At 48.0% G+C, this 13,193-nt stretch overlaps 2 protein-coding genes across 2 annotated transcripts in view; both read left to right on the top strand.

The window, feature by feature from the left end:
- The window catches only part of LOC114566075 (cadherin-7-like), a 31,061-nt gene extending 22,392 nt beyond the window's left edge, over positions 1-8,669 (top strand). Inside the window, exons 9-12 of the mRNA XM_028594410.1 lie at positions 3,158-3,269; positions 4,291-4,542; positions 7,753-7,985; positions 8,391-8,669. Of these exons, the coding sequence (XP_028450211.1) occupies positions 3,158-3,269; positions 4,291-4,542; positions 7,753-7,985; positions 8,391-8,669 (876 nt within the window). The remainder of the gene's footprint in view (positions 1-3,157; positions 3,270-4,290; positions 4,543-7,752; positions 7,986-8,390) is intronic.
- Positions 8,670-11,811: 3,142 nt separating this feature from the next.
- The window catches only part of dnajc1 (DnaJ (Hsp40) homolog, subfamily C, member 1), a 4,797-nt gene continuing 3,415 nt past the window's right edge, over positions 11,812-13,193 (top strand). The window contains exon 1 of the mRNA XM_028594409.1: positions 11,812-12,113. Coding sequence (XP_028450210.1) covers positions 11,925-12,113 — 189 coding nt within the window. The 5' untranslated portion in view covers positions 11,812-11,924. The remainder of the gene's footprint in view (positions 12,114-13,193) is intronic.

The raw sequence follows: 13,193 nt of genomic DNA, 5'->3' as shown, positions 1-13,193 counted from the left end.
GGGCGCTGGACGGAAAATTGACAACTGGGTCGGTCTTTAACTAGCAAAGAGACTTGCGTCTGGCTTTGCGTTGCGCCAGGTAAGAAAATAAATACATTTATTTGAAAATATTTCTAATTAAACACATTGAATAAAACAAGGTAGGCTGTTGTGTTTAACATCTTTTAAATAGATGAAAGTGTCACATTTAAATTAATGGTGAATGTTATTAAGGCCTTCTGCTGATTGACTGCTCTGGTAACGGGCATCTCATCATAATCACACACTCTCCTGCAGTCTCTTGGAAGCTCTGAGGACCACGGTAACATTTTCTCTGACTGTTTGCATTTTAGACGGTGTATCATCAGATGTTGGGCTCTCGGTGCTGATCTAAAGATTAATAATCTCAGTTATTCATGTTGAAAGGGTCGGATCATCTCTGTTTCTGATCTCCGTCCAAATGTTCCACTAAAGTGACTGGAGGCACATGACCCGGATCACAGGCTGGAGTCACATGACCCAGATCACAGGCTGGAGTCACATGACCCAGATCACAGGCTGGAGTCACATGACCCGGATCACAGGCTGGAGTCACATGACCCCGCTCACAGGCTGGAGTCACATGACCTGGATCACAGGCTGGAGTCACATGACCTGGATCACAGGCTGGAGTCACATGACCTGGATCACAGGCTGGAGTCACATGACCCACATCACAGGCTGGAGTCACATGACCTGGATCACAGGCTGGAGTCACATGACCTGGATCACAGGCTGGAGTCACATGACCCAGCTCACAGGCTGGAGTCACATGACCCACATCACAGGCTGGAGTCACATGACCTGGATCACAGGCTGGAGTCACATGACCCAGCTCACAGGCTGGAGTCACATGACCCACATCACAGGCTGGAGTCACATGACCTGGATCACAGGCTGGAGTCACATGACCTGGATCACAGGCTGGAGTCACATGACCCAGCTCACAGGCTGGAGTCACATGACCCGGATCACAGGCTGGAGTCACATGACCCAGCTCACAGGCTGGAGTCACATGACCCGGATCACAGGCTGGAGTCACATGACCTGGATCACAGGCTGGAGTCACATGACCTGGATCACAGGCTGGAGTCACATGACCCAGCTCACAGGCTGGAGTCACATGACCCGGATCACAGGCTGGAGTCACATGACCCACATCACAGGCTGGAGTCACATGACCTGGATCACAGGCTGGAGTCACATGACCCAGCTCACAGGCTGGAGTCACATGATCTGGATCACAGGCTGGAGTCACATGACCTGGATCACAGGCTGGAGTCACATGACCTGGATCACAGGCTGGAGTCACATGACCCGGATCACAGGCTGGAGTCACATGATCTGGATCACAGGCTGGAGTCACATGATCTGGATCACAGGCTGGAGTCACATACCCACATCACAGGCTGGAGTCACATGACCTGGATCACAGGCTGGAGTCACATGATCTGGATCACAGGCTGGAGTCACATGACCTGGATCACAGGCTGGAGTCACATGACCTGGATCACAGGCTGGAGTCACATGACCTGGATCACAGGCTGGAGTCACATGACCCGGATCACAGGCTGGAGTCACATGATCTGGATCACAGGCTGGAGTCACATGATCTGGATCACAGGCTGGAGTCACATGACCTGGATCACAGGCTGGAGTCACATGATCTGGCTCACAGGCTGGAGTCACATGACCCGGATCACAGGCTGGAGTCACATGACCCACATCACAGGCTGGAGTCACATGACCTGGATCACAGGCTGGAGTCACATGACCTGGATCACAGGCTGGAGTCACATGACCTGATCACAGGCTGGAGTCACATGACCCAGCTCACAGGCTGGAGTCACATGACCCACATCACAGGCTGGAGTCACATGACCTGGATCACAGGCTGGAGTCACATGACCTGGATCACAGGCTGGAGTCACATGATCTGGCTCACAGGCTGGAGTCTCCAGCTGTCCCAGCAGTACGGGCCTCCAGCAGCATGGTGTCGGTTTTGGCTCCCAGGAAGCGGCAGTGAGCTCCAGATCCTGCAGCCGCAAACGGACTCTGCTGCCCCGCTTTAGCTTCTCTCCGGCCGCCGGCCGCCGGCAAACGCAGTGGAACTTCCAGCCGAAATCTACATACAGGTCGTCCTGGACTACGTGGAAGATCCTGCCGATCACCACTCTGTCTTTGGCCGGTCCGATCTGGATCAGCGGGGACCGGCGCAGCAGCGAGGCGAGGCGGTGTTCCTGCCCGGGGAAAGAGACGCTGCCTGCGCCACTCCACTGAACTCTACCTATCGATCAGCACTCGATTGCTCTTCCTTCATCCTCCAAGTACCCGGATGTCTGTCTCAGTAACTTGAAATTGAATTTGCTGATCTGAATCTGAATAGTGAGAACTGAATGTGAGGATATATAGAGAGTTGAATTTTCAGTGAAGATCAAATTTTATTGGAATTCAGTTACAAACGAATGAATTCAATTTCAAATTATACTATTCAGATTCAGTTTTTCAATGCAATGATTCAAATTAAACAATACAATTTCAAATTATGTGATTCAAATTCAGTTTTTCAATGCAATTATTCAAGTTTAGCAATTCAAATTCAAATATAAATGATTCAAATTCAGTTTCTGGTGGCACATATTTCAGCCCATAGACCCTACCCATCATGCATTTCACTCAGCAAGCTGGCAATCCGACCTGTGCAGGTCTGCGTTAGTTTATGTTTCACACTGTTAGTTAACAATGTTAATAATTTCTCCCACATTTCAGATCACATTCCTGTTCATTTGTGTTGTTTTTGGCACCAAAACCGACAAAAAAGCAACCGAAACAGCAGAAGAAAGGGACCAAAAGACTGGCGTCCAAACTGCTGTGTGACCAGGATCAGGGAAGATTGATCAGAGGGTTATCAGATATTAGTTATTAGATATTAGTTATTAAATGTTAGCTGCAAGATGACAATAAAACTATCGGAAGCCTGTGAAGGGTTTTTAAATCTCTGCAGAAGTGATGGAATCTGATTGGTTTAATTCAGAAAAAACAAACCGAAGTGTAATGTAGTAGAAGTATAAATATGGTATAAAAGGGTCAGCTAAATGACACGTAATGTAATATAATGTTTGTGTGTTTGACCCGTCAGATCATTGAGACTCTGAGCGCTGTGGACCGAGACCAACCGGAGAACGGACATCACTTCCTGTTCTCTCTGAGCACCGAGCATGCTGGGAACTTCACCCTGAGAGACAACAAAGGTGCAGTCCACCTTAAACACACATCACTACAGTCCACCTTAAACACACATCATTACAGTCTACCTTAAACACACATCACTACAGAATGCACCTGAACACACCTCCCTGTAAGACCAGCACGCCCAGAATGCACCTGAACACACCTCCCTGTAAGACCAGCATGCCCAGAATGCACCTGAACACACCTCCCTGTAAGACCAGCACGCCCAGAATGCACCTGAACACACCTCCCTGTAAGACCAGCACGCCCAGAATGCACCTGAACACACCTCCCTGTAAGACCAGCACGCCCAGAATGCACCTGAACACACCTCCCTGTAAGACCAGCACGCCCAGAATGCACCTGAACACACCCCCCTGTAAGACCAGCACGCCCAGAATGCACCTGAACACACCTCCCTGTAAGACCAGCACCCCCAGAATGCACCTGAACACACCTCCCTGTAAAACCAGCACACCCAGAATGCACCTAAACACACCTCCCTGTAAGACCAGCACGCCCAGAATGCACCTGAACACACCTCCCTGTAAGACCAGCACGCCCAGAATGCACCTGAACACACCTCCCTGTAAGACCAGCACCCCCAGAATGCACCTGAACACACCTCCCTGTAAAACCAGCACACCCAGAATGCAGAACAGGCCTGAATGATGATGAAGATATGGAATTGTTGTATTTGTGATCTCTCTTTTTTAATTTCATTTATTTATTTAGAGTAATGTTTAACCAGTGTATTGCATGACACCGTGTTGGGTTTTTATACACCATCAGGACCATAGTACGGCTTGTGGTATAGTGCTGTACAGTATTTGTTGTTTGTACATGCTGTCTGTGTTTATTTGCTTTTACTATGGCTGCAGCGTGGGTTGAGTGACCAAGACAAATTTCCCATGTTGTGGGACAATAAAGTTAATCTCGATCGAGTCGTTTTGGCGCCTACATTGAACCGTAATGTCGGCCCAAACCACAGGCAGCGGTTTGGTTCCTGTGATGCGAGGTGTTTGGTGCTTCTGTCCTCAGACAACACGGCGTCCGTCCTGACTGCGCCGGGTTTTCTGCGACGTGACCATCCAGTCCACTTCCTGCCGGTGGTGATCTCGGACGGCGCCCCCCCCCTCAGCAGCACCAACACGCTGTCCGTCACCGTCTGCGTCTGCCAGGTCCACGGAGACCACGGAGGCCGCCGCGCCTGCAGCCGGCCGCCGGCAACGCCGCTGGTCGCTGGCCTCACCACCGCCACGGCCCTACTCACCTGCATCATCACACTGCTGGGTAACAAACACATACACAGAGAGACACACACACAGATACACACAGAGACACACACACATGCACACACAGAGAGAGACACACACATACACACAGAGACACACACACAGACACACACACACACACAAACACACACTATGTTCCTCTACAGGAGTGGCTACCCTATGACAAAATAGGCGCCACCTAAACTACAGGTAGATACACACAGGAAGGAGCAAATGCCTCAGCCCCTTGATTACAGCAGGTGCTCCTGCACTGGGAGAAGACACAGAGAGCAGAGGCAAACAGCAAAGACAGTTCTTGGGGAAACTAAGCTACCACTAAGCTACCAGGACTTTCTGAAAACAGGTGGTTTTCCTCCCAGTAAGTTTTTGAGTTGGAATTACTGTTTATCGTTGGACTATTTTCTGAAAAAGACTGCTCTAAAATAAAACCTATGTTTGCTTAAAACCGCGTTTTGGCTGGTCTCTGACCTACACCCCACCTGTTGCAAAGAAAAACCTCTCACAACATCCCATATGGTGTAGAATGTGGGCAGTAGGGACGGATGAGTAAAACTGACGGATGAAAATATTGAAGACTTGGCGGAACTTTTTTCAGGACTTCCACAAGGGACTCCCAAGCACACATGGAGCAACTTCTACAGATGCTGGTGGAGACCCAAAGGGCACAGCAAGAAACTAATGCAGCCTTGCTGCAACAGCAAGTAAAGGCGAATCAACTCAAGGAAGTGGAGCTTCGACAGACCCAGCCGAAACTCAAGGCAGGGGATTTCATTCCGAAGTTGGGAGTGACGGATGATGTGGATGCTTACCTTCATGCATTCGAGGCAAAGTGCTACTCAAGAGGGGTGGCCAAAGGCGCAGTGGGTAGGACTCTTGGCTCCTTTTTCTCTCAGGTGAGGCTCTAAAGGCCTTTCAAGATGTAAAGACTAGCATTGGACAAGACTATGACAAGCTAAAGGAGGAGATTTTTAGCCGCCATGGCCTGACCAAGTTTAGTTTGGCACAGCATTTCCATAATTGGAGTTTCCAAAGGGGGACCACGCCCCGTGCCCAACTGCATGAATTGATGTGATTAACCAAAAGGTGTCTAGAACCTGAGAAGAACAACTCAGCCGCCATTGTGGAAACCCTGGTTGTGGACCGTTACCTGAGAGCTCTGCCCTATGAAGCAAAAAGGGTAATCAGTCACCAGAAATTAACAACCGCCATGCACTTAGTAGAAGCAGTTGAGCAGTATCAGGCAGCCTCCGATATGCGTGAAGAACCCTCAGCTTCTGTTCCCATTTGGCCCTGCTGGGTCTGCCAAAAAGAGACCAAACCTGATAGCCCTCCCTCTAGCTCCCAGAGAAGAGGGTTTAATCCACCTGGACAGCAAAGTAGATTCCTGAAACCTGAATTTAGACAGTGCTATCACTGTGGCAAGGTGGGCCATATCTCGTGGCAGTTTGACAAGTCCGATGATCCAATGCCCACAGTGGGGTCTACAAGCAACCCTCAAGTGCAGTTTGCTGCCCTCCTTGGGGAGAAGGGAGACCACAGACCGACCTGCCCGGTAACAGTCAACCGGTGTGATGTAGAAGCCTTGCTTGATTCTGGAAGTGCTCGGACCCTGGTCAGACCCCAGTGTTGGAGGCCTCACACCTTGCTCAAGGTGAACCGGTCCATGTCATTGGGAGTACCCAACTGCCCTGGTGAGGTTGAAGACTACGAAGGGTTCCTTCGATGTTGATGTGGGAGTAATTAATACACTCCCAGGTCTTGTCCTGATTGGTCGAGACTGTCCAGCCTTCTCCAAGCTGTGGAGCGAAGCCCAAAAGACACGAAACTGGGAACCCCAAAAACGTAAGTCGCAGGTTAGGAAAATGTCTGGGTTAACCTCACCAAGATATGTTCTTCACCTTCTGCTGTAGCTCAAGTTTTTGCAGTGGATGCTAACGGTGGGGATTCAGAACCCAGGGAGACTACTGACTCAGAACCGCAACCCGGGTCCAGTGAAGATGAGGCTGTGGACATTGGAGTGACACCCCCCCTTAAAGGTCATTTTGGAACAGCTCAAATGCAAGATCCCAGCCTGAGTGGTCTTAGAGGGAGCTCTGGTGGGGACCAGGTTAACTCCTTCCTACCCTCACATTACTGTTAAGAATGGTCTGTTGTATCAGGTAGTTAAAAATAATGACAAAGTGATCGAGCAACTTCTTGTTCGCAAACTTCGCCGCCCCACAGTTCTGCAATTAGCCCACACTCTCTTACTGGGGGCTCACTTGGGGGCGGAAAAACACAAGGAAAGAATATTGCAGAGGTTCTTTTGGCCAGGGGTTCACAAGGAGGAAGATAATTATTGTCAAAGTTGCCCAGAGTGCCAGGTCACAGCTCCAAAACTAATGTACAGAAATACCGCTCATTCCCTTGCCCATTATAGAAACACCTTTTGAGACGGTGGGTCTGGATATTGTAGGTCCCCTCCCTAAGAGTGCTAGGGGCCATCAGTACATCCTTGTTCTTGTGGACAATGCTACCAAGTATCCAGAAGCCATCCCCTTAAGAAAGGCTAATGCTAAACAAATTGCTAAAGAATTATTCCTTTTCAGCAGTATAGTAGGGCTGCCAAAAGAAATTCTTACTGACCAAGGGAGTCCTTTTATGTCCAGAGTTACTCAGCAGTTGTGTGCTTTGCTGCAAGTGAAACAGATCCAAACCTCAGTGTACCATCCACAGACCGATGGATTAGTGGAGAGGTTCAACCAAACCATCAAAGCCATGCAGAGAAGGGCCATTAGGGAAGATGGAAGAAATTGGGACCAGCTTCTTCTCTACCTCATGTTTACGGTAAGAGAAGTCCCACAGGCCTCCCCCGGTTTCTCACCCTTTGACCTACTTTATTCCTACAAACCAAGGGGACTGCTAGCCATTGACAAAGAGACCTGGGAAGAACAACCCTGTCCCCATAGAACCATGATTGAACATGTGGGGGCGATTTGGGGACAAATGAACGCCATACTTCCCATTTTGAAAGAGCACATGGCGAAGGCACAACAAGATCAAAGTGCAGCCTATAACAGAGCAGCCCAACCTAGGGAGTTCCAACAAGGGAGTATATATATAAAATATATCACACACACAGAGACACACACACCTATAGACACACAGATATATATCTATATGTGTGTATTGCACTTATTGATTGACTCCGCCCCTTCCTGTCTCCTAGGTGTTGTTGTGGTAATAGCAGCTGTCAGGCACCAGAGGCGAGAGCCTCCGATGACGGAGGAGGAGCGAGACATCCTGGAGAACATCGTTCGTTACGACGATGAGGGCGGAGGAGAGGAAGACACCGAGGCTTTCGACATGTTCACTCTGAGACAAACAGAACCGACACGCAGGAGACCCCTCAGAGACCACGATGTCCTCCCGCTGCCACCGGGACCTCTCAGAGACCATGATGTCCTCCCGCTGCCACCGGGACCCCTCAGAGACCACGACATCCTACGGCCACAACCGGGACCCCTCAGAGACCACGGTGTCCTCCCGCTGCCACCGGGACCTCTCAGAGACCATGATGTCCTCCCGCTGCCACCGGGACCCCTCAGAGACCACGGTGTCCTCCCGCTGCCACCGGGACCTCTCAGAGACCATGATGTCCTCCCGCTGCCACGGGGACCCCTCAAAGACCACGACGTCCTCCGGCCACCACCGGGACCCCTCAGAGACCACGGTGTCCTCCCGCTGCCACCGGGACCTCTCAGAGACCATGATGTCCTCCCGCTGCCACCGGGACCTCTCAGAGACCATGATGTCCTCCCGCTGGCACGGGGACTCCTTAGAGACCACGACGTCTACCCCCCAGAGTCCCAAGTGGATAAGCAGCATCTGTTCCAGGAGTTCATCGGGGTCAGACTGCAGGAGGCGGACCGGGACCTGGCAGTACTGCCCTACGACTCACTGCAGACCTACGCCTTCGAGGGCAGCTGCTCGGCTGCCGAGTCTCTCAGCTCCCTGAATTCTTTGGACTCGTTGGACTCGTTAGAGTCTGAGCAGGACTACGAGTTCCTGAGAGAGTGGGGGCCGAGGTTCAGGAAGCTGGCTGACCTTTATGGACACGACGAGGGGGGCGGAGTCTGCTCGTAGCCTGCAGGGGGAAGAGTCTGCTTGTAGCCTGCAGGGGAAGAGTCAACTTGTAGCCTGCAGGGGGGGAGTCTGCTCGAGACCGCCGGGGCGGAGTCTGCTCGTAGCCTGCAGGGGGCGGAGTCTGCTCGTAGCCTGCCGGGGGCGGAGTCTGCTCGTAGCCTGCAGGGGGCGGAGTCTGCTCGAGGCTGCCGGGGCGGAGTCTGCTCGAGCCCGCCGGGGCGGAGTCTGCTCGTAGCCTGCAGGGGCGGAGTCTGCTCGTAGACCCGCCGGGGCGGAGTCTGCTCGAGCCTGCAGGGGGCGGAGTCTGCTCAGGCCGGGGCGGAGTCTGCTCGAGACCTGCCGGGGCGGAGTCTGCTCGTAGCCTGCAGGGGCGGAGTCTGCTCGTAGCCTGCCGGGGGCGGAGTCTGCTCGTGAGCCGCCGGGGCGGAGTCCTCTTGTAGCCTGCAGGGGCGGAGTCTGCTCGTAGCCTGCCGGGGGCGGAGTCCTCTTGTAGCCTGCAGGGGGCGGAGTCTGCTCGTAGCCTGCCGGGGGCGGAGTCCTCTTGTAGCCTGCAGGGGGCGGAGTCTGACACCACGACACACGTTTTAAAACCTCAGACTGGAGGAATAACGGACGTAGCAGCCGTGTTGAAGTCTTTAGTTGTGATATTTTGACCGATGACTTTGACCGTCACCTTGGTAGGAGAGGGTGGAGCTGGGGTGGAGATCCTGTCTCTGTTTCTCATGTTGGACACACACACACAGACACACACAGACACACACACAGAGACACACACACAGACACACACAGACACACACACAGAGACACACACACAGACACACACAGAGACACACACACAGACACACAGAAACACACACAGAGACACACACAGATACACACCGAGTGTGGAGGACATGCTGGCTCTTTGAATAAGAAACAATCTAAAATCCCAAATGAACAGTTATATGTAAGTTATGTTATGTTTCTGTGGGTGCTATTAAAGGAGTAATTATGAATTTATGATGACATGATAAATCATGAATATATGATGACATGATAAATCCTAATCAGGTAATGATGAATATATGATGAAATGATGAATCCTATTCAGGTAATGATGAATATATGATGACATGATGAATCCTAATCAGGTAATGATGAATATATGATAAAATGATGAATCCTAATCAGGTAAAGATGAATATATGATGACATGATAAATCCTAATCAGGTAATGATGAATATATGATGACATGATAAATCCTAATCAGGTAATGATGAATATATGATAAAATGATGAATCCTAATCAGGTAATGATGAATATATGATAAAATGATGAATCCTGATCAGGTAATGATGAATATATGATGACATGATGAATCCTAATCAGGTAATGATGAATATATGATGACATGATAAATCCTAATCAGGTAATGATGAATATATGATAAAATGATGAATCCTAATCAGGTAATGATGAATATATGATTAAATGATAAATCCTGATCAGGTAATGATGAATATATGATGAAATGATAAATCCTAATCAGGCAAAGATGAATATATGATGACATGATAAATCCTAATCAGGTAATGATGAATATATGATTAAATGATAAATCCTGATCAGGTAATGATGAATATATGATGACATGATAAATCCTAATCAGGTAATGATGAATATATGATTAAATGATAAATCCTGATCAGGTAATGATGAATATATGATGACATGATAAATCCTGATCAGGTAATGATGAATATATGATGACATGATAAATCCTCATCAGGTAATGATGAATATATGATGACATGATAAATCCTGATCAGGTAATGATGAATATATGATGACATGATATATCCTGATCAGGTAATGATGAATATATGATGACATGATAAATCCTGATCAGGTAATGATGAATATATGATGACATGATAAATCCTGATCAGGTAATGATAAATATATGATGACATGATAAATCCTGATCAGGTAATGATAAATATATGATGACATGATAAATCCTGATCAGGTAATGATGAATATATGGGCTAACCCTAACCCTAACAGCTGGAGTTAGGGTTCTCTAACTCTCATCTGTTGGGTCAACATCTCTGTGTTGTCTTCCTGTCGTTTAAATTTAAACAGTTTTTTCAACGTTTCTTTTTTCGTTTTTGACACTTGTCACTTTTCCTGATGTTTTGTTCATGGTTTTCCTCAAATTTTTGAAGCTTTTTCTGACATTTTTCAACGTTTTTTTGTCTGTTTTCTCTTTTTTCAAATGCAATAAAATAGAATAAAACTCCCAAATTCAATGAAGAGTGTATTTACTTATGAAGAGCGTTATAGGGAACATCCACGTTATTTTCTTTGACAATTTGGTTGAAAGAAACCCAAATTTCTGAATTTTGGTTATCTTTAGGCCTTTTATTAACAGGACAGATGAAGACATGAAGGGGGGGAATGACATTCCGGCCGCAGGTCGGAGTTGAACCCTCGGTCGCTGAGTCGAGGACTAAACCTCTATATATGGGCGCCCGCTCTACCAACTGAGCTATCCGGGCACCCAAAACTTTTTGAGAATGGGTCTGATTAGACCCGAGGTCAAAAGGAGGTTAATTGCTCTGTGAACACGGAGGTTTGAGTCACGCTCACGCTCTCTAACGGCGCCGACACACCGAGCCAGTCTACTTTTAGAGACTCTAGGTACCACCAGTAACTCTGCATTCTGGGAGCGCAGTGCTCTAGTGGGACAATAGGGTATTAGGAGCTCTTCTAGATATGATGGTGCTAGACCATTTATAACTTTTTATATGCTTTTTATATTATATATATATATATATATATATATATATATATATATATATATATATATATATATATGTATACTGTATATCTGTATATATATATATATATATATATCTATATATATATATATATATATATATATATCTGTGTGTGTGTATATATATATATATATATATATATATATATATATATATATATATATATATATATATACTATATAGTATATGCATCCCAAATCTCATGGGTCTAGGTGAAACGCACTGCAGGGGCTACTTCTTTAAAATGTTGTAGGGGGCGCTAAATAAAAAGTAAAGTCTCTGTAATACTCGCAGAGAGGACTTTTATTGTGACAGCGCCATAACCCGGATGTGACCGGCAGTGTTTCCGGTCCTGTGAGGCTGACGGTAGCACTCAGAGCAGAGTTTTTAGCGCCGTGGTGAGTGTGTTATTGTGACTGTGTGTCGGTGATATGCGGGTGTGTTTGGGCCCCTACGGGCCCCCGCGGCTCGGCCTGGCTCCCTGTGGACCCCCACTGCTCGGCCTGGCCCTGCTGCTAGCCGCGGTCCCCCCTCTCTGGGCCTGGGACGCGGACCTGGAGCTGCTGGACCTGGTGGAGGAGATCCCGCAGAGCTTCTACCAGTTCATGTCTCTGGACCAGGTCCGTTCTTATCTCCTGTTAGGAACTATCTGTGTTTAAATCATAGGCAGTATATAAGAAGGCTTAAATGGGTCTGGTGTAGCCATATGGATGTGTTATAGTGCAGGGAGGACGCTAGATCTCACCCGCTACACGTGTCGACGTCAACACGAGCACACTGCGCAAGCGCCAAAACACCGCCGTTACTGCAGTGTTTACGTTTCACACACGCTCATTGTTAACGATGTTGTTCATATTTGTCCCAGATTCCTGTGGAGTGATTTGAGAGATTATCTCCAGAAAGAGACCGCAGCGTCACACAAGACAGAAATCCACCGGTTACACGTGCTAACTGCTGATGCTAACTGTTTCCATGGTTACGGCACAGCAGCTGCTAACGGCAGAGTGCCACGCACACACACAGAGAGGCTAAGCTAACGTTAGCTAGCAGCTGTGGTCCAGTTCCCCATGCTGATGAGTTTATGTGTCATGCTGAGAGGTGTTTCTATTATTGTGTCCACCCTCATTGATATAAATGGGTGGACACAATAATAGAAACAGAAGGACTCACAGGGACAAACCTGCAGTCTGTTGATACTTTATTCAGTGTGCCGATGTGCTGCAATAGCAGCAATCGGCAGAATGACTATTATCCTGCATACTTATTCCACCACATGTTTGTCCTGCTACTAGTCACGGAGCGTTGCCAACACATGCACACAAAATACATCAAAACGTGTGTAATGATCGGGACTGCTGTGATATGACTTTTGTAGGAGATTTGCCGTGCGGTTTTCATGATATCGGCAAAAAACGCCGCAAAATTTCCCATAGGCTTTAATGGGAAATCTTCGGAAAAATAGCTTAACATCGCTCAAAACAACCCCTCTTTGGGGCCATGCTGTATCGCCATACTTTAATGTAGAATGTAGACTTTGGCCTTTATTGGACTGAATGGGCATTCTGATATCAAGCACAGTTTCTACCAAATCACAGTTTATGTATCGTCCAGTTTTCAGCCCGTTTCATATTTTCCAATGTGTGTGTACGTGGCCGTAGGGCTGGGCGATAAATTGATTTTATCGATTAACTCGAATGTGT

Source organism: Perca flavescens, chromosome 12 (genome assembly GCF_004354835.1).
Source record: "Perca flavescens isolate YP-PL-M2 chromosome 12, PFLA_1.0, whole genome shotgun sequence".
Taxonomy (NCBI): Eukaryota; Metazoa; Chordata; class Actinopteri; order Perciformes; family Percidae; genus Perca; species Perca flavescens.
The sequence above is the reverse complement of the archived record's forward strand: the minus strand, read 5'-3'. Positions and strand labels throughout refer to the sequence as shown.